Genomic DNA, 23241 nt, shown 5'->3' on the forward strand with positions numbered 1-23241 from the left:
AATTTATTAATTTACAGTGAGAAATAGAATTGTCAAATAACCTGGTATCCAAACTGAGCTAACAAATCTCCTCACTGCAGGAAACTACACAGAAAATTCAATTATTCTAAGAATATTTCTTGATATCCATAGACTCAGAACATGTTACTGAACTTTTAACAGTACTATGTCATGGTAGTGTGTCCTGACAATTCCAGAACACACATACACTTGCCTCTCCCCCATCCCTGATGACTCTAATCCTGGAGCCTTGACTCCCTTTCAAAGACAAAGTCCTTAGAAGAGCCCTGCCAGCTCTTCTTTTCCTATGTCTTGTTTTTCTCTGTTATTTGGTACCATCATCTCCCCCTTATCACTGACAATTTCTGCTTTAATTATATATCAATACAACATAATAGGACACAAAGTGTTATTCTCTGAGCCCTGTTCCTCTTCTAAATACTGCACACAGTAAAATTCTCCAAGGTAGGACAACAGGTTTTAATATACTTTATAACTTTATAACTTTCTATAGCACCCACTGCCACATTTTAACTCGGTGGATAGCAAACAATGCCATAGCCCGAATATTTTTGGTTATATAATTATAACTCTGTTGATTGCTAGAGAGACACGATTTAGTTTGTTTTATTTAGAGTTAGAGCTTTGTTGGGTTATGTTGGGAGATTTAAATATTCAGCTTGAATGCTATTTTGTGTGCCTGGGAGTGTTCGCCACAGCAGGTGTTACCTAACCAGATGCTAAAGCCTTTTAAATTAATATGCGGCATCTTGTCAAACATACCTCCTGCTTTACACTGTCAGAGCTGTTGAAAATTCGCTTTTCCTGCCAACAGGGTTTTCGGTTGGCAGTGACTCAGCCCTGACATGCTTTAGCTACAATGCTTACTGGGCCAGGTGATTTTACTAATGTATTTAGAATGTTGAGTTTTAATAAATTTCCAAATTTTTCAAGCACCAAATAAGCAAAGATATCTTTTTGGACATTGGTAGAGATAAAAGATTCTTTCCCTTTCTTTCCGTAAAGCTGAGTCAAGATCAAGGACAAGATCATTAATTGGGTTATAGAATTAGAAGCCTTGGTTCATCTGTTAGGATTTCTCTCTGGTGACCTTCCTCTCTCTTCTTCCATACATCTGATACAATAAGATCAGGCCTAAGGGCTTTTTCTTTTTTGGCTAAAAATACACTGGGAGCTGGAGGAGGTTAAAGGGAAAGGACACTTGAAGTGGGTAACTTTAGTCTTGGTTCTAGGCCATTGATTTTGTCTTTCTCATTCCAGTAATAATAGGCAGAGGGCAGGATCTGGGAGTTAGAGAAGCTTCTCAAACTTAGTCAGAGCCCAAGGGGGAGGGCTCTTCATTCAACATGGTTCATCCTAATCACTTGGGTTAGGAAATCTATAAAAGGCTTTAGGCTGAAAACCTGGATTCTGGCCAGAATTCTTACAGGCAGCTGGGCTCCTCTCAAACAGCATCTCATAGCAGCCAACACAAGGATTCACTGAAAGCTCCTCAAATATGTTTTATCCTGTCATTTCATACCTGACGCTAGACAGTATCTTGAGAGTTGTGTAAGCCCCAGGGTAATGGTTATAGATGCAATCAGAGAAGTGAGGAGAGAATAATAGCAGATAAGATCAGAGACATGTGTTCTAGGGCACTTTAAAGAACAGTTTTACGATGTCCAGAGAATTTCCTCATAGTTTCTATCTTTATAGCCATTAATATTATGGCTTAGTTTAATAAGAGAACATAGAGTGTTATTTGATGTGTTTTAGGTAATAATAACCCAATTAACTGATCAGCAAGAATTTACTAAGTGCAAAGGAACAAAGAGGTAAGACAAGTCATTTTCTCTTACAAAAATGTGCTGATTTTACTCTATCACATTACTTTTGATAATTTTTTAGCATTCTAGGCCACTAATGATACAGTGACCCTCTCTTCTTTATTGTTACTCTTGAGAACAATCCTGCTGTCCCTGATTTATCATTAGGAATGATATTAGGATCTTCCCCCAAAAAAGGGGATGGATGATTGGCAATGAGATTTACGTAAGTGATATATTTGTCAGTTATGTGACTCTCCAGTTACACTTCAGTTAACATAAAGAAAAAAAAAAAACTACACAATTTTTTTTTTATTTCCTGAAGCATCTAATGAAATATCCCATCCTAATATGGAAAATTTGGTCTTGGAAGAAAAAAAATTGTATGTCAAATAACTACATGTAGCTCAAAAAATACTGAGTATATATAATTTATGGACATCTATTGTAACCAGGACCTATGCTAGTCACATTTTTACTAATGTCTCATTTTTTTTTTAATCTAAGACTTTATTTTTTAGAGCAGTATTAAATTCACAACAAAATTGATTGGTAGGTACACAGATTTGCCATATACCCCTGCCCCTCATGCATGCACAGCTTCCCATGTTATCAATATGGCCCCCATCAGATGGTACAGATAGCCTCCTCTGTTATCAATATAACCCCCATCAGATGGTACAGTTCCTACAATTGATGAGCCTACATTGATGCATTATCACTTAGAAGTCCATAGTTTACATTAGGGTTTATTCTTGATATTGTACATTCTATGGGTTTGGAAAAATGTATAACGACATGTATCTGTCATCATAGTATCATAACAGAGCATTTTCACTGCCCTAAAAATCCTCTGTACTTTGTTTTTTCATCCCAACCCCCTCCAACTCAACCCCTGGTAACCACTGACAGTAAAAATTACTGTCTCCATAGTTTTAACCTTTCCAAAATGTCATGTAGTTGGAATCATACAGTATGTAGTCTTTTTAGATGGCTTCTTTCACTTAGTAACGTGCATTTCAGGTTTCTCTATGTCTTTTCATAGCTCAATAGTTCATTTCCTTTTAGCATTAAATAATATTCCATTGTATGGATGTACCACAGTTTATTTATCCTTTTACCTATTGAAGGACATTTTGGTTGTTTCCCGGTTTTGGCAATTATGAATGAAACTGCTATGAACATCCATGTTCAGTGATTTTTGTGGATATGAGTTTTCAGTTCATTTGGGTAAATACCTAAGAGCCTGATTACTGGATCATACGGACTAATGATTTCATTTTTACCCACACTAACCCAATAAGAAGGCACTGCCACCTACATTTCCTAGATACAAAACTGAGGCTTAAAAAGTTCACTGCTATTGGCCTAGATATTAACCTAGCTGTGTTTCACTCTGAAATCGGTACTGTTTGGACCAAGCCACACGTGACTTCCATGTAGGCAGAGTATAAGGCCAATTTACCCATTAACCGCAATGAAAACACCACTTAAACCTCATGATACTTTTAGGAACCCTTGGAAAAGTTTCGATTACTTTTAAAATTAAAAGAAAAAAATGAATATAATTCAGTCTGTATTATATTAATCTTTATATCAGCACAGCCATAAAATAAAGATTTTCATATTTTTTTATGAACAGAGGGGCCCACAAAGGCAAAATTACATAGGGCCCACAGAAGACATAATGCAGTGCTGGCAGAGTCGTCAGTTTTGGGGTTCTGAAAAACTAAGTGCCTCTAAATGTGTTCGCTGCCAATCTATGATAACATTGCCTGCTCTCCAAAATTCAAGCACAAAGCCAAATTATGTCAAACAAATGTTGTTAAAGAGCACATGATACCTGGGGCAGCTCTATACACACACGGACAAATTAAAGTCTGGAAAACAGAGCAGGGATAAGATATAAGACGGGCACATTTCAGTGGGTGTGTAGCAAGCGAGGCATGATAGGAACACGACTTGATGGCCAGACAGCCTGAGGCTGCCTGATAGCACCTGTATTTGACTCAACAAGCATATACTTTTTGTATGATGCCAGTTACCTTGATTGGAAGATTTTTGAAAACAAAGTTACCCAGTACCTATGGCCACATCTATACCATGAAGTGTCTCTTGTAGCATGTTTGATTTTAAACAGACTTGCATCTCTCAGGTCATTATTAACATAATCTTCTTACATTAACATAATCTTCTATTACGCAGTTTTAGCAAAAAGACAAAACAGTTGTCTTATTGGAATATGGATACTTAAAAAATCAAGGGGACACAAAATAGTATTTGCATAAAGTTTGAATCTCATTTTCCTTTTAAATTGGGCAGCCTTACTCAACAATTTCTGTGAAAACTCTAAAAGTCCAGTTGTGCCTGTCAAATTGTATTATTATGCAGGCATCTCTACCTTCGAGCTGTCTAGCCCAGTGCTGACCATGAGGCACGGCTGTTTCACACAGTAATTTTGGATGACAGCTTTCCCTGAGCTCATGCAAGTCTAGGAGGCAATTATAAGACCAGAGGTCATTAACACCGCATTTGATTATATAACATGAGAAAATAGGAAAAAATATATGGGAGAGATAGGGTATTGATTCCTATGAAACAAATGCTTTTTTGCTTCCAACCTAAATGATTTCCAAACTAAATTTATAAAGACTCTTGTGAATTTATAACAACAAATATTCTGAGATACGTATAGATATAAAATTTAGGGAATATATTAAGTCTTTTAGCTGCTTTGTTTTCATCTCTCCAGTGTAATACTTCTGTTATTAATTCTAGAAAGTACGTTCTATGGTGTGGAGAAGGAGATGGGTATCTTTATACATGTAAATTTATGACTATTTATATCCAAATAAATATAAATTTAAAATCCAAAGCTTTCCACCAAGTATTACAAATAGAATTGCTAGAAGAATTTTCAATTTTCAAAAGATGAGACACCAAAATATAGTAAACTGGGGACACAGCCTAAGGAAGTCATTATAAAAACATGTTGAAGTAATTAATTTGTCTAATTTAAATGCTAGATGGTCAAGTCAGCATGCTTTCCTGCCATATGCTTTCCTCAGAGCTATTTTTGAATTGCACAAATGTTACATGGTTGGAAAATAAACCTAAAAGATGCTTTTTTGTGGTTGGTGAGGGTGTTGGTGGTGCTTAGGAAAGCTGAATTCCAACTCATCCTTTATTTTTTCTCTTCTCTTTCTGACTGATTTACACTCATGGTTTTTCAGCCAGTGCTTACTCAGATATATGGTTGCAGAAATAAGGCCATTGTCAGTTCATTAATTAAGTGGCCCACAGAACACAAGTTTAATTGAAAGATAAAGAGTGTTAAAATTGTAATTATGATGAATGGATTGTCATAGATTACTCTGGAGACTACTGCCTGGTGTCAATGACTTGAAATTAAAAGGTTGAATTCCCCTTCTGTCATGCAGCTTCTGCTGACCTGCCTTTATGAGGTGAGGACTCATCTATTAAGTCAAGGCCTTTCAAACTTATGGTTAATGAGAAAATATATCCTTTTTCTTCAAATAAACCTCCTCAAGTAAGCATACCATCCTGAAATGAGGCCAGGAAGTTAGTCTCTTTCCGTCCTTCCATGTTTAATATTAGATACCAGAAAATGCATTTAAAGATGAACGTGTATAAGAATAGAATGTTCCGTATCTGTGTGAAGATGGGCAGCCTGGTAGGTTGTGGTGATTTACAGGGTGGAAAAAGGAAGGATGGCCTGAGGAATCTCTGAATCTATACAATGTTTGCCAGACCAGGATGTCTCTATAGAGTGTAAGTAGGCACAAGAACTGAATCAATCTGTACGTTGCCGGTGTATCTTTCACTTTGACAATACACATGGAGGGCCCAAAACAAGAGAAGTTTCTTTGCACTAAACTAATTGAGAACAACCCACTAACTTAAGGGCTGTTAACTGAAATACTAGCAGCTCAGGCACTAGAATTACTCAAGTTCACCCTTAGCTCACTTGCCAGCACTGACATTGTTGTATACTAGCCTGGGCCTTGCTAGAGTTACTTAATCTCTTTCATTCAAGTTTTCTCATCTGGGGAGAATAAGGCTGTCATGATGAATAAATGATATAACATGTAAAATTCCTAACAATATCCCTAACCTGTAATAAGTGCTCAAGAAACGATAGCTTAAGAAGAGGATGAGGTGGGTAGGAGAGGAAAGAGGTAACACCAAGAACCTAGTGTTAAAAATTGACAATAAAGAAACTTTGAATTTTATACAATTTATGAGACTTGTAACTTAGAATTAGGAGGACACAGAAATTAGATGACTTGTGTTCGTTTGTAAGAAATGATGCTTTCCTTTGCTGTACTACTGAAACTATCACAACATTGTAAATCAATATAATCTGATAAAATTTTTTTAAAAAAAGAAGGAAAATAGGAAAACAAGAAGGCAAGAAAAAAAGAAATGATACCTTCAATTTTTTTTAAATACAGGAAGAAATTTATTTTAATTTGCTCTCTTTTTAAAGGAACTGCTGCTCTACGTCATGAGTTGAATTAGTACTGAGGGGGATTAATGTAGCTAGAAATGATTCACTCTGAGTAAAAGTACATTGAGTGGTAAATGCCTGAAAGTGTATAAACATTTTAAGAGTAGGGACTTTAACTTGCTTCGTTCACTGTCATCTCCCTAGCACATAGGGAGTGCTCATGTGAATGTTTGTGTGTGTGGTGTGCATGAATACATGCTAAGAAAGAAAAGGGCACTCCCTTCTGTCTGAGGATATCTCTATGGCACTGTGTGTCCTGACCACTCTTTAAAATTCCAAGAAAAAAAATACAGAGTGGGGAAAGTCATTTTGGTTATTGGGAAAGTAAGAATTTTGGCAGGCTGTGTTTGTGGAACAAAATGGTCTGAAAATTGTTGAATATGGTTTGTGATTGGCAACTGATCTAATTCTGTCTCAGTGATTCAAAGCAAACTCAGTTCTTCTTATAGACGCCTTTGAATTCAGACATGGTGAGGCATGAATGAAATTTTCCTCTAACATTTATCCTTCACTGCCTTCAGCTTCTGACAATACTCTGTGTTACACATGATGTTCTGTTTCTCACCTTTTTTAACACAAAATCATATTTTTGAATTCTTTCCATGTTGCTATATAAAGATCTAACCAACTTATTTTGCCTTTTACACAATATTCCATCATGTGCTTTTACTATATTTGATTCATCCATTTTCCTATAGATGGAAACCTGGGTTGTTTCCAATTCTTGGCCACAAAACCAACTTTCATCAGAATCTCTTATATTCTGATGTCTATAGTATATTTTCAAGAGCAAATTACAAACCTTGCATCATTTCCCAAATCCATTTGGCCATGCTTTTTTTCTGGGGAGCTTGTGGAAATACTGTTCTATGGAATATAGTTTGAGAAACTCTAGATTAGAGAAGTAATATATGAGTTAAACATGAATTTTTACTTTGAGAATGAATAAGACAAAAATAATATGTCCCATGAACAAATGATACATCTGAATGCATGAATTATTTAGGAACAATAGTATTACTTCATATATGTGCAATAAAGTATAGCAGACAATAATGCCATTGCTGTGTAGAATATAGTGCGATATAATTTCAGATATAGGCAAATATAATACGGTATAATTTCAGATATAGGCAAAAACAACAGCTACAAAGCAAAAAGAATATCAGGCATGTTATATATTGAGAAAATTCTAACAATCTCACTCAGAAAAAGAAATAACTCTAATTAATTATATCTTTTAAAAAATGTTTTTGGTATTAAAGTTAAAGTTTAGGGAAAGTGAACCATTCACATATTGTTACAACAAGGATTTATTGAATATCTACGATTTGTCAGAAACTCTGCTAAGTCCTGAGGCTATAAAAATAAACAAGGTAACAAAATTGTCTTAAAGGATCATGCTGTTTATTTGGAGATGAGTACATAATTCAATTATTATGAAAAAATACAGTAAGTGCATTGATAGACCTTGAACAAGGTATTATAGATCATTAACAAGGCAAGCTGGTGCTTTAAAAATAAGTCAGGCAGAGAGGATAGGGAAGAGTATTCCTGGTAAAGGAAATAGTATGTGAAGGAAATAGAAAATAAGAGAGATGAGAAAATGGAAAGGTGGAGATAGAAACAGGAAGAAGAAATCTGTGTCAGATGCAGAAGATAGACATACTAAGAAGAAGGTATTAGAGAGGAAGAGTTACCTGTAAGTCAACAGTGCCTCTAAGCACATAAACTAATATTTCTTCCTGTGTGGCACTTTGGTGATGGGTTTTGAGTGCTTATTAGTGATGAAAATTCCTGATATGCCTCAAATGTGAATTCTGAAAGATCTATGAGGTCAAGTGCAACAACTATGCCTAAGTTATCTCCATATCTACAGCACTTAACATAGGGTCTGGTCTGTGTAGATGCACAATAAATGTTGTATGTATGGGTGGATAGTTAGAGGGATGATATGTTTGTATTAATTGCTACTGTTGAAAAATTCGATGATTTTCCATTTTCAGTGAGAAGAAAGCAGTGTTGCAGAAATTAAAGAGTTTTGGAATCAAGGTGGATTATTTTTAGCTGTGTGACCTTGAGCAAGTTATTCATCCATACTAAGCTTCAGTATTCTCATCTGAAAAATAGGAAAGAGATGAAATAATTCATATAAAATACTAAGTTCAGGGCAGAGCAAAGTGGCTCTTGCTCAAAATGGTAGTTGCTATTTTTCAATGAGAAATAAAGCTAATTAATTGTGAAAGGGCCATGTTTTGGATGGTTTGGATTTTAAAAGTTAAAATCTGTTTAAATTTGATGTGCTTAAAAGTAGGAAGTTCTGAAAAGTTTTGTGAGCTTGAGGAAAATATAGTTTTTCAAAGACTGAGGAAGGGCAAATTAGAAGGGGAAAGACTGTGATCGGGAGAGGGAAAAAAAAAAACCAACAATCTATTGTAGTCATCCACTATGAAACAGATTGTCTGGATTCAAAGTCCAGCTATACCATTGACAAAGTGTCTAACTTTTGAAATTTTATTAACTTCTCTAGGCCTCAGTGATTTTTTTTTTAAAAGATTTTATATTCATAGAGCAGTTTTAGGTTCATAGCAAAACTGAAGGGAAGGTGCAGAGATTTCCCATGTACCCTCTGCCCCCATGGATGAATGGTCTCCACCATTATCTACATCCCCTGTCAGGGTGGTACATCTGCTACAATTGATGAACCTATATTGACACATCATTATCACCCAAAGTCCATAGTTTACATTATGGTTCACTTTGGGTGTTGTATGTTTATAGGTTTGGACAAATGTTTAATTACATATATCTGTCATCAAATATCATACAGAGCATTTTCACTGCCCTGAAAATCCTCTGTGCTCTAGTCATCCCCTCCACACCCCCAACACCTGTGGCAACCTTTCATCTTTTTACTGTCCCCATAATTTTTATTTTTCAAGAAAGCCATATGGTTAGAATCATACAGTAGTAGCCTTTTTCAGATTGGCTTCTTTCACTTACTAATATGCATTTAAGGTCTCTCCATGTTTTTTCCTGGCTTGATAGTTTGTTTCTTTTTAGCACTAGATAATATTCCATTGTCTGCATGTGCTACAGTTTATTTATCACTTCACCTACTGGAGGGCATCTCAATTACTTCCAAGTTTTAGCAGTTATGAGTGAAGCTGCTATAAACGTCATGTGCAGGTTTTTTGTGCGGACATAGTTCTCAGCTACTTTGGAGTGACATTACTTTGGAATGAAATACCATGGAGTGAGATTGCTGAATTGTATGGTAAGAGTGTTTAGTTTTGTTTAGTGAGATTTTAGTATTGTGTTACAGAGTTTCATCAGGATTAATGAGATAATCAATATAAATTGCTTGGCAGAGTGCCTGGCATATTGTAAGGGCTCAGTCAATGTTAACTACCTTTACTGTTACTATTATCTAGGAAAAGTTGATTAAAAAAATACTCAGTTCATGTGATAGTGTGGATGGAGGAGTAGGTACAGAAGAGAGAAATGTCAGTGAAAAAGTGTAAAAACTTTTGATGATTAACTCCATACGAGGCATCTGCACCTGTTGCAGTCCTAGATATGCAGGATGTTCTTGTCTAACACTTGTTGCTCTGAATGGAAGGAATACCCCACTTCCTAGTTCTCCACACTCCCTTTAGACTAATTCAGAAGAATCCTAAATGGTAATTATAAGTAATGATTATATAATTCTCCAGTTAAAAGAAAAAGGATTGCTAAATGCACTCCAAATCTGAACCATATAAACCTGATGGACATAGCCTCATCCACCAGAGAGCAGACAGCAGAGGCAAGAAGAAAGAACAACGATCCTGCAGCCTGTGGAACAAAAAACACATTCACAGAAAGAGAGACAAGATGAAAAGGCAGAGGGCTATGTACCAGATTAAGGAACAAGATAAAACCCCAGAAAAACAACTAAATGAAGTGGAGATAGGAAACCTTCCAGAAAAAGAATTCAGAATAATGATAGTGAAGATGATCTAGGACCTCAGAAAAAGAATGGAGGCAAAGATCGAGAGGATGCAAGAAATGTTCAACAAAGACCTAGAAGAATTAAAGAACAAACACCTAGAAGAATTAAAGAACAAACAAACAGAGACGAACAATACAATAAATGAAATGAAAAATACACTAGAATGAATCAATAGCAGAATAACTGAGGCAGAAGAATGGATAAGTGACCTGGAAAACAGAATGGTGGAATTCACTGCTACGGACCAGAACAAAGAAAAAGGAATGAAAAGAAATGAAGAGAGCCTAAGAGACCTCTGGAACAACATTAAACGCAATGACATTGACATAATAGGGGTCCCAGAGGGAGAAGAGAGAAAGAAAGGACCTGAGAAAATATTTGAAGAGATTATAGTCGAAAACTTCCCTGACATGGGAAAGGAAATAGCCACCCAAGTCCAGAAAGTGCAGAGAATCCCAGGCAGGATAAACCCAAGGAGAAACACGCCGAGACACATAGTGATCAAATTGACAAAAATTAAAGACAAAGAAAAATTATTGAAAGCAACAAGGGAAAAACGACAAATAACATACAAGGGAACTCCCATAAGGTTAACAGCTGATTTCTCAGCAGAAACTCTACAAGCAAGAAGGGAGTGGCATGATATATTTAAAGTGATGAAAGGGAAGAACGTACAACCAAGATTACTCTACCCGGCAAGGATCTCATTCAGATTAGACGGAGAAATCAAAAGCTTTACAGACAAGCAAAAGCTAAGAGAATTCAGCACCACCAAACCAGCTCTACAGCAAATGCTAAAGGAACTTCTCTAAGTGGGAAACACAAGAGAAGAAAAGGACCTACAAAAACAAACCCAAAACAATTAAGAAAATGGTCATAGGAACATACATATTGATAATTACCTTAAACATGAATGGATTAAATGCTCCAACAAAAAGACACAGGCTTCCTGAATGGATACAAAAACAAGACCCATATATATGCTGTCTACAAGAGACCCACCTCAGACCTAGGGACACATACAGACTGAAAGTGAGGGGATGGAAAAAGATATTCCATGCAAATCGAAATCAAAAGAAAGCTGGAGTAGCAATACTCATATCAGATAAAATAGACTTTAAAATAAAGAGTGTTACAAAAGACAAGGAAGGACACTACATAATGATCAAGGGATCAATCCAAGAAGAAGATATAACAGTTATAAATATATATGCACCCAACAGAGGAGCACCTCAATACATAAGGCAACTGCTAACAGCTGTAAAAGAGGAAATCGACAGTAACACAATAATAGTGGGGGACTTTAACACCTCACTTACAGCAATGGACAGATCATCCAAAGGGAACATTAATAAGGAAACACAAGCTTTAAATGACACAATAGACCAGATAGATTTAATTGATATTTATAGGACATTCCATCCAAAAACAGCAGATTACACTTTCTTCTCAAGTGCACATGGAACATTCTCCAGGATAGATCACATCTTCGGTCACAAATCAAGCCTTAGTAAATTTAATAAAATTGAAATCATATCAAGCATCTTTTCTGACCACAACACTATGAGATTAGAAATCAATTACAGGGAAAACCCGTAAAAAACACAAACACATAGAGGCTAAACAATATGTTACTAAATAACCAAGAGATCACTGAAGAAATCAAAGAGGAAATCAAAAAATACCAGAGACAAATTACAATGAAAACATGATGATCCAAAACCTATGGGGTGCAGCAAAAGCAGTTCTAAGACGGAAGTTTATAGCTATACAATCCTACCTCAAGAAACAAGAAAAATCTCAAATAAACAACCCAATCTTACACCTAAAGGAACAAGAGAAAGAAGAACAAACAAAACCCAAAGTTAGCATAAGGAAAGAAATCATAAAGATCAGAGCAGAAATAAATGAAATAGAAACAAAGAAAACAATAGCAAAGATCAATAAAACTAAAAGCTGGTTCTTTAAGAAGATAAACATAATTGAAAAACCATTAGCCAGACTCATCAAGAAAAAGAGGGAGAGGACTCAAGTCAATAAAATTAGAAATGAAAAAGGAGAAGTTACAACAGACACCGCAGAAATACAAAGCATCCTAGGAGACTACTACAAGCAACTCTATGCCAATAAAATGGACAACCTGGAAGAAATGGACAAATTCTTAGAAAGGTATAACCTTCCAAGACTGAAACAGGAAGAAATAGAAAATATGAACAGACCAATCACAAGTAATGAAATTGAAACTGTAATTAAAAATCTTCCAACAAAGAAAAGTCCAGGACCAGATGGCTTCACAGGTGAATTCTATCAAACATTTAGAGAAGAGCTAACACCCATCCTTCTCAAACTCTTCCAAAAAATTGCAGAGGTAGGAACACTCCCAAACTCGTTCTATGAGGCCACCATCACCCTGATACCCAAACCAGACAAAGATACTACAAAAAAAGAAAATTACAGACCAATATCACTGATGAATATGGATGCAAAAATCCTCAACAAAATACTAGCAAACAGAATCCAACAACACATTAAAAGGATCATACACCATGATCAAGTGGGAGTTATCCCAGGGATGCAAGGATTCTTCAATATATGCAAATCAATCAATGTGATACACCATATTAGCAAACTGAAGAATAAAAACCATGTGATCATCTCAATAGATGCAGAAAAAGCTTTTGACAAAATTCAACACTCATTTATGATAAAAACTCTCCAGAAAGTGGGCATAGAGGGAACCTACCTCAACATAATAAAGGCCATATATGACAAATCCGCAGCAAACATCATTCTCAATGGTGAAAAACTGAAAGCATTTCCTCTAAGATCAGGAGCAAGACAAGGATACCCACTCTCACCACTATTATTTAACACAGTTTTGGAAGTCCTAGCCATGGCAATCAGAGAAGAAAAAGAAATAAAAGGGATACAAATTGGTAAAGAAGAAGTAAAACTATCCCTGTTTGCAGATGACATAATACTATACACAGAGAATCCTAAAGATGCCACCAGGAAACTAATAAAGCTAATCAATGAATTTGGTAAAGTAGCAGGATACAAAATTAATGCACAGAAATCTCTTGCATTCCTATACACTAATGATGAAAAATCTGAAAGAGAAATTAAGGAAACACTCCCATTTACCATTGCAAGAAAAAGAATAAAATACCTAGGAATAAACCTACCTAGGGAGACAAAAGACCTGTATGCAGAAAACTATAAGACACTGATGAAAGAAATTAAAGATGATACCAACAGATGGAGAGATATACCATGTTCTTGGATTGGAAGAATCAGTATTGTGAAAATGACTATACTACCCAAAGCAATCTACAGATTCAATGCGATCCCTATCAAATTACCAATGGCATTTTTTACAGAACTAGAACAAGAAAGCTTAAAATCTATATGGAGACACAAAAGACCCCGAATAGCCAAAGCAGTCTTGAGGGAAAAAAACGGAGCTGGAGGAATCACACTCCCTGACTTCAGACTCTACTACAAAACTACAGTAATCAAGACAATAGGGTACTGGCACAAAAACAGAAATATAGATCAACGGAACAGGATAGAAAGCCCAGAGATAAACTCACGCACCTATGGTCAAATAATCTATGAGAAAGGAGGCAAGGATATACAATGGAGAAAAGACAGTCTCTTCAATAAGTGGTGCTGGGAAAACTGGACAGCTACATGTAAAAGAATGAAATTAGAACATTCCCTAACACCATACACAAAAATAAACTCAAAATGGATTAGAGACCTAAATGTAAGACCAGACACTTTAAAACTCTTAGAGGAAAACATAGGAAGAACACTCTTTGACATAAATCACAGCAAGATCTTTTTTGATCCACCTCCTAGAGTCATGGAAATAAAAACAAATGTAAACAAATGGAACCTAATGAAACTTAAAAACTTTTGCACAACAAAGGAAACCATAAACAAGACGAAAAGACAACACTCAGAATGGGAGAAAGTATTTGCAACGAATCAACGGACAAGGGATTAATCTCCAAAATATATAAACAGCTCATGCAGCGCAATATTAAAGAAACAAACACCCCAATCCGAAAATGGGCAGAAGACCTAAATAGACATTTCTCCAAAGAAGACATACAGATGGCCAAGAAGCACATGTAAATCTGCTCAACATCACTAATTATTAGAGAAATGCAAATCAAAACTACAATGAGGTATCACCTCACACCAGCTAGAATGGGCATCATCAGAAAATCTACAAACAACAAATGCTGGAGAGGGTATGGAGAAAAGGGAACCCTCTTGCACTGTTGGTGGGAATGTAAATTGATACAGCAACTATGGAGAACAGTATGGAGGTTCCTTAAAAAACTAAAAATAGAATTACCATATGACCCAGAAATCCCACTACTGGGCATATACCCAGAGAAAACCATAATTCAAAAAGACACAGGCACCCCCAATGTTCATTGCAGCACTATTTACAATAGCCAGGACATGGAAGCAACCTAAATGCCCATCGACAGACGGATGGATAAAGAAGGTGTGGTACATATATACAATGGAATATTACTCAACCATAAAAAGGAACGAAATTGAGTCATTTGTTGAGACGTGGCTGGATCTAGAGACTGTCATACAGAGTGAATTAAGTCAGAAAGAGAAAAACAAATATCGTATGTTAATGAATATATGTGGAACCTAGAAAAATGGCACAGATGAACCGGTTTGCAGGGCAGAAATAGAGACACAGATGTAGAGAACAAACGTATGGACACCAAGGGGGTAAAGTGGCTGGCGGGGGGGTGTGGGGGGTTGGTGGTGGGATGAATTGGGAGATTGGGATTGACATGTATACACTAATATGTATGAAATGGATAACTAATAAGAACCTGCTGTATAAAAAAAAAAAAAAAACCTGATGAACAGTTAGGTCAAAATGGTATAGTGGAGAAGCACTGGACACACAGTCTGGAGAACTGTGTTCACAGCATAACTCACTCTCTATGGGTTGTGAGCTTCATGAACTTCAACTTATATCTTGGTAATTCAGTTTCCTCAGCCATAAAATGGGAATGAGACTCCCTCACTATTTATTTAGAGAGCAAGATGAAATAATGAATGTGAAGATAGTGTCTGAAATTTGCTAGAAAGTTAATAAATGTAAGACTAATCTTAATACATGGAGTCACTAAATAGTTTGCGCAGAATCAGTGCCATGATAGTAAATTAAAAATGCAAAGTCATCTGTCACCAATAACATCTTGACTAATTTCTGTCATTGGTTATGAACACATGATTGTTTCAGTGCACTTACAGATTTATATTTTCTTTTTTCACTAAGCATAAAAGCATTTTTCTCTATTATAGAAAGTTTTGATGACAACTACATAGCAGAAAGCTAAAAACAAAATCCACTGATAATTTTACCACCTGGAAATATGTAATGTTAATATTCTGAAATATTTCCTTCTGATCTTTTTTCTTTCTGTAGATAGCAAGCTAAATCTCTAGAAAGGTAAACCAGATACATGTTTTGTTTAAAAATGGTATGATGTTAAATATACAGATTTGATTAATATTTTGCCTTGTAATACTCATGAGTATAGGATTAATTTTAAATATATATGTTAATAATATACAATGCAGAATCTTTGTTACTTTCTTCTTTTCTCCATCAAAACTATGCCATTTATATGAAGAAAATTTTTTTATGGAAGTGTTTATTGTTTTCTACTTGTTGCTTATTTCCATTCTCCACTTAAATAATATACTCAGAGAATATCAACATTTAAGCAGGCAGCAATCAGAGGAGAAAACATTTATCTGTAATGCCAACCAAATGTAGCAATGAACTCTTTCATCTTGATTCTAAACTAAGTCTACTCTGAGGTCTTTGAAGTACCCACTTGGTTTGAAGCCACTCAGAGAAACTTAGCACAATAAGTGGTTTGAAGCAAACAAAAATATAAACCTAAACCTTTCCCAGCTTTGCATAATCATCATATTCATTTACTTTTTGCTAAATTTGCCTTTGTGGAGATTGGGTTAACCAAACCTATCTCCTCATTTTGTTTTTCTTTTTGATCTTCTGACAGTGCTTTCCCAGCCTGGTGCCAAATTTTCCCAAATACTTACATGCATTTGACAAGCATCAATTTTATTACTGAGAATCACTGTAAAGAATTCAATGTTAACATGGATCTCTTACTATTTACTATTTTTCAAAATTATTTAAAAATATTTGTTTGTAAGTTAGAGTAACAGAATAGTTGAATTAAGTGTCTTACCCTTCTTTTTAAGCAAACTTTATTGTGTCTAAATGCATAAATTAATAAGAGAATGTTAGATAATGTTGTCAAGTCTTAGATACGTTTATTATTTATTATTTTTTAAGATACAAGTGCATTCTCTTTCTTCCTCCTATTAAATAAGTAAACTTCTTAATCTCTACATAGTATATTTAAGAATTTTTTTTTTGATTGTTGGTGGTGGTTGTTGGTTTTTTCTTATGATGTAGTATGCTCAGTCTAAACATTGCTATCTGGAACGAGAGTATGAGATCTTTGGAGTTGTTCACAAAATTAGCCAAATTTAAATTGTTCTATATTATCAATATGTTATCATACTAATGTTAAATTCAATATGAGGTATCTGATACATTTTGAAATATATTTTATACACTCATCTGAGCAGCATATTATAATATGTATTTGTTAAGTACCGTGTACTAGCATTTTTTTAAAGTTGGAACCAAGTTAATTTAATAACAGCAATGTACATATAAATAATAGCAATGTATAGTCATCTAGGCCATGTTTTCTATTCTCTATACTCAAAAGTTTATATTTTGATTTACTTTTTCTTCCTGCTGGAATACATTTTTTTAATCTGGAATATGTCTTCAAAATTTTTTGTTCCTCTTTCAGGAATTTGCTGCACTGACAAAAGAATTAAATGCCTGCAGAGAACAACTTCTAGAAAAGGAAGAAGAAATTTCTGAACTTAAAGCTGAAAGAAACAATACAAGAGTAAGTATAAAACTGCCTCTGCTTGGAATTAATTCCATGTATAGCTCAGTGCCTTATCTCTAGTATACTCACAGAAATATAAGCCTTTAAAAACTTGAGCAAGACTTTAAGCAGACGCCAACTCATGGTCTGTTACTTAAATTAAAGGAGAATATACTGTACTACAAAACTCAAAACAGGAAGACAGGAAACCTAAATTACAGTCTCGGCTACTAAATCATTATGTTGCCTTAAAAAATGTTAGTATTTCTTCTGGTCTTTGCTTTATTCGACTTTAAAAAGAAGAGTTGTATTTCAATAGTGAGTTTCAAACTGTTGCATTGGAGTAGGTGGGCGATACTTCAGAAGCTGGTGGTGGGTAATGGGGGAGGGCAATGGGTTTGAGAGGGGAGCATGAGTTTTGACTTTGGGGTGCTATGAGGGCATGACCTGACATTCATCCTCACCTCACCCCAGAAAAATAACAATTTCTTAAAAGGTGTTAAAAACATAAAACCACTGGAACAGGACTCTCCTAATTAAAAGAGGCATACCTTTTCTATTTTAGAAGATCATTAAGGAGACTTCCAGTTCTGATATTGTGATTTTATGAACCTGCTGGAATTTACAATATTCTGTTCTTGGAAACCCATGTATTTGTTTAATCTCATAACATGCCATGTAACATTAAAGTTTAAAATTTCATCAAAGATGCTGTATTTTCTAGTTTGGAAGAAAAAGTCACTAAATTTCATAAAATATATAAATCGCCATATTACCCATAAATAAGAGAAGTTTCTCTAGTAAAAGAATGTAGAGAGAAACCACTTTGGTGTGATTATAGTTCAATCTCAATGTGAAGTAGGTGAAAATATTTTAAGTGTTAGAGCTATGGCAGATTGATGCTGAGAAGGTAAGTTACAGTTAACTGTATATTCATTGCATGCTTGGTCTTAGAGAGTAATATAAAAATGACAGCTTCACAAACAGTCAGCTTGTGCCCCTGGAATGAGGTTGTGCCCATGGAATGAGAGATACCATTGCATGCATAATAGTTATATGATCAAACTCAGTTTCTTATTTTTCAGGGTCTTACTTTAGGGTAAAGAGAATTCACAGGGTATGTACGTAAGGAATCGGTTTTCATTGAGACTTTGATGAGCCAGTCACATGGACTGCCTCTTATAGGACATAACAAGAGCAATTTAGATCATGTTACCAGGTGTCAGATTAATTTTTTCTGTTTCTTTCTCCCTCTATATATTTTTCCCACCCTTGATTTTTAAATTATACTTTTTCCATACAAATTTAAAGTGTATTTCTGCCATGAGATTTATTCTGCCCTGTTTCACTATTTTCTATTTTAATGCTTTAGGCAACATTCCCTAGTGTAACTCAATACAGCCCAATGTAAAAGCACGAACAGGAAGCTAAAAATGGAGGGAAATGCAAACCTCTCAGTAGACTTCCAACTAATCTTATTTAAAATGCACCAGAAACTCTTTTATTAGCCATGTATGTATTTCTCCTTTATTCAGCCCTTTAATCCTTTCTACAGCCCTATGAGGGAAATATTATAATTATACCCTTTTTATAGATGAGGCAACTGAGCTCAGAAAAGGGCAGATCACTTACCAGAAGTCACACAGTTAGTAAATAGCAGGGAAGGGATTTGAAAGCTAAGGCAAACTAACTCCAGAGCCTGTGCCCTTAGCCATGAGGCCATCAGCACAATTACTCAAGTTAGATCCATGAAGAAACTCAAAGATTTACTACAGTTTAGGGGAAACATTGCCTAAGAGTAGACCACTGTAGTATGGAGTGTGTTATGCCTTCTTGATTGTGACTAATTCCAGAGACTGGGAGGTTTGGCAACAGCATCCTCACAATTTTCATCACATTACACCCCATGAAGCTTGGAACTACCTGTCGTTATTGCATCTGCAAAGGAATTTTGGGTAACAAAGAAAGCAAAGCAAGCTGTACTTGAAATACCCATTCAGGAATCAAAGTGAGAGAAGTACAAATATTAAGTTCCATTAGGGTAATAGAAACTGAAGCCATTGATTTTTAAACATGAATCATAACTACTCTCAAAACATGAATCAAGCTGGAAAACATTTTTCTACCTTTCCTAAAGCAATGATGTGGAGGATTTTTGTTGTTGATTATGTCAAGGAAAATAGATTTATGAAACCTTCCTTGTGTAAAATATTGATTATATAACAGCTTCTTAAGTTACATAACCACCTCTCACACTCCCCCACCACCCCAAAAATACCCAGGGCTGAAAATCAGACCACCTTCTTTCTTCCTCCATAATGCCCTGCTAAATTGAGAACATCCAAATAAAATCATCCTAATGTTATTCATGATTATACAAAAATTAAAACTTCATAAATTGTAGTGGGTATTTACAGAAACATTCAACCAAGTTTTATTGTTTAATGTTTCCATACTACCAAAAATGTAGAAAAAATGATGAAACAAATTTTGTTATTCCTAAAACTTCTCTGACCATACCTAGGCAAGTTATACTTACAAGAAAACAGCATTCCTGCCATTATTTCAACATCCTCAAATTGACTGCTGAAACTTATGTTTTGGCAGAATTATCTGAATTAATGAAAAAGTAAAGGAAAACTAGAAATATTAATATAGTTATTATTTCTTAATATCAGAGTAGAAAAGTTTTCTTGTTGTTTCATTGTCGTTTTGTTTCAACTGTTTTTGTGCCTGAAGATCTCAAAGGATGGTTTATATTATTAACAATGTTTCAGAATGCAACTACTGTATGACTTTGAAAGAGAAGTCAGGGTTTCAAGAGCTAGTCTTAATGTCAGTTATGAATAATTACACTGTAATTTCATCTCATAGGTTATAAACTAAAAAAAAGAAGTTATCTTTAGTTCAAATTAAAGATTGAATTTGAAACATTCCTTACTATGCCTTTTTGTTTTGAGCCAAAATAATTATGTTAAATAAATGTTCAAATACAATCAGACACCTGCCATTAATAAAGAAAAGCTTCCCATTCTTGACAAACCTGTTTATACAAGTTAACCAGTTCCCTCCAAACTTATTTCCTCGATGAGTAGAACGTACAATCCAGTTGAGAAGGGAAGACCCTAGTAGTTGAAAGCAGGTGAAGATATGTGTGTGCATGTATGGATTCATGTATACATATTTATGAAAGTGCTACAACAAGATATGACTGATACAAGAGTGAATAAGATAGGACATATACCCTCCCAACAGCTATTTCAATGTGGGACTCAAACACGTACATTAGAAGACACATAGGGTATCTAAACCATACTTGAGAGTAAAGGATGCTGAGTGGACTGATCATGAAAACAATCAATTTGAAGGTTTTCATTTTCAGATGTTAGTATTGTGTTATGTGACCATATTACAGAGGCCAAATTAATTTACAGGGCAGAAAGCATTTCTACTTGAAAGCCATATGTGATTGAAAATAATTGCACACAAGGTTATGTTGAATTCAGATCTAATGGAAAGATTTATAGTTTTAGAAATTTAGCTTAAAAATTCCCAGTGAGGCAGTATGTGTATATGCATATACGATATGATATGTTTGTGTGTATACATATATAGGCTGTGGTCATTTAAAGTGAATTCCAACATAGATGAATGGCCACTCACATAGTCCCTGCAGTCCTTTGAGTGTACCAAAGAGAGTGCCTTCTGCAAGATTTATGAAACATTAGACTAAAGTTTGGCTCCCAGCGAAGGTGTACAAAGTAGTAGACTGTTAGTGGCATCTTAGGTAAGTTCCTTTTTATTTGTATTTTCAATTGAAGTTTAAAGGTATAGAAACATGCTAGATTAGAGCATTTTTGGCCACATTCTCCAAGATACATAATGTACATTCATTATTACTTCAATTCAACAAGTACTAAGCATATATTATATAGAATATTTTCCTAGGCATCGAGGAGTATTCAGAATAAATTTTTAAGCCCTTAAGGAGTCTGTTTTATATGAATAAAAACACAATTGGTTTTATTGTTATATGGATGAGAGTTCCTAATTGCACATAACAACACAGTTTGCTATTTTAATCAAGAAGGCATTAATTAAAGCATGTAAGAAATCTCTAAACTGAACTTCCAGGCACAATTTCTAGGACCATGTTTCTTAGCTTTGTAAGTTTATTTTACACCCCAAGTCCCAGAAACATGCAGCGTCTGCTAATACCTGTGCCAGCAAAATGGATGTCCCATGCCCAGAATGTTTCCTCATCTGGATCCCCTCAGAATCTGTCCTGTGCAGGGAGCTCTGGTTGGCCAGCTCTTAAGTCACATATCTGCCACCTGGTGGTAAACATGCCTGAGAAGTGTTCCTTGAATCCTACTGTGGGAAGATGGCATTCAGAATGTGGGGACCTATCAAACATGGAGGGTATATTCAAAAGATTTGGGGAAACCTGAAATGGCAGTCTGCACTACCACCCAGATTTTGTCATACCCTTTTTTCATATTAAAATTCTAAATGGCAGCAATACTGATATGTATCTACCCAACAATACAAATAGACTTCTTAAACAAAAATAAAATCACCCTTTATCAAAAAAGAAAGTTCGTAACCTCTAGTTAACTGCATCCAGCTTCATGTATGGGGTTCTTCAGTGTGTACAGTCTTGCTCTCATTAAATCACAATCTTATCTTAATATTCTGTAACCTATGGACTACTTTAAATGTTCATCAGAATCAACATAACCAATATAAAATAGAGTAAAATGGTAAAAATATAACAAGAAAATGGGAAAATAATATATACTATGTGTATGATACAATAAAAATAGAAAGATCCTGTTTTCTCCAACTGGTTACAAAGTCCTATTGGCAAATATAAATTCCAATTCTAAACCTTGATTCCTGGACCTGGGTCTATACCCATATATATCGGATCTGAAACTGAGAGAAACTGAACCTTACTTCCATCACTAATTCTGAGTGTATACGAATTGCAGGATGATAGCATCCCAACCTAGCAATGTGTTATCTCTCAATTTAAATTAAAATAGATTCTTCCTTGGGTCACTTAACCATTCTTTAGGATCATCTGCTTCTGAACGATGTGATAGCATGGTGAAGCCAGGGCTGGGAGCATCAGTCAATTGCATTAGCCCTTTCACTGTAAGATGAGTTTTTTTGGGCAGAAGTAATATTGTGTATGATAACAGGATATTAAGCAAAAATCTAATAAGATGGTGTTGCTGGTAGAGGCAGAGCCATTAGAGAAGGCAAATCCATATCCAGAAAAAGTTTTTATTACAGTAGCAAAAGATAGCCGCCTCCCTGATAGAAGGGATTTGATGTAATCTGCTTGATTCAAGATGAGTAGTTTGTTTCTAGGTATATTGCACCATGTCAGGGCTTCAAGGTTGATGGCTACAGCAGGTAACTTGGCTATTCAGCTGGGGTGGTAACCCTATCAACTTTAATGATGAGAAGCCCATTTTGTCAGGTCAATGAATAATTTCTATCCCTGAAACCATGGTCACTATTTTCTGCCCACTGAGCAAATGCTGTGGTGGCCAAAGAAATAAGTCAATATCCACAGGATGAATCATTTTGTCTACCAGATTATTGAACGCGTTTATACCAGTGGGTACCAAAGATATAGTCCTAGCTTAGAGCTAATACCCAAAATAGTTTTGTATTCTGTTTTCCTTAGCTGTTACCATGCTACATGGTCACAGGTCCCTTTAGGGAAGATTTTCTGATTATCTATTGCTTTATAATAAACTACCCCCAAATTTAATGGCACAAACAATATTTTACTATACACACAGTTCTGTGGGTCAGGGATTCAAAAAGGGCACAGTGGTGACAGCCCTTCTCTGCTCCATAAGGTTTGGGCTCTCA

General features: G+C 35.3%; 1 protein-coding gene across 4 annotated transcripts in view; it reads left to right on the forward strand.

Annotated features, from left to right (window-relative positions):
• The window catches only part of PPFIA2 (PTPRF interacting protein alpha 2), a 470166-nt gene that overhangs the window by 269066 nt on the left and 177859 nt on the right, over positions 1 to 23241 (forward strand). For all 4 annotated transcript variants that reach the window (XM_061205834.1, XM_061205833.1, XM_061205835.1 and 1 more), the window contains one exon: positions 17266 to 17367. In XM_061205834.1, coding sequence (XP_061061817.1) covers positions 17266 to 17367 — 102 coding nt within the window. The remainder of the gene's footprint in view (positions 1 to 17265; positions 17368 to 23241) is intronic.

The sequence above is a fragment of the Eubalaena glacialis genome, chromosome 11, assembly GCF_028564815.1.
Source record: "Eubalaena glacialis isolate mEubGla1 chromosome 11, mEubGla1.1.hap2.+ XY, whole genome shotgun sequence".
NCBI lineage: Eukaryota > Metazoa > Chordata > Mammalia > Artiodactyla > Balaenidae > Eubalaena > Eubalaena glacialis.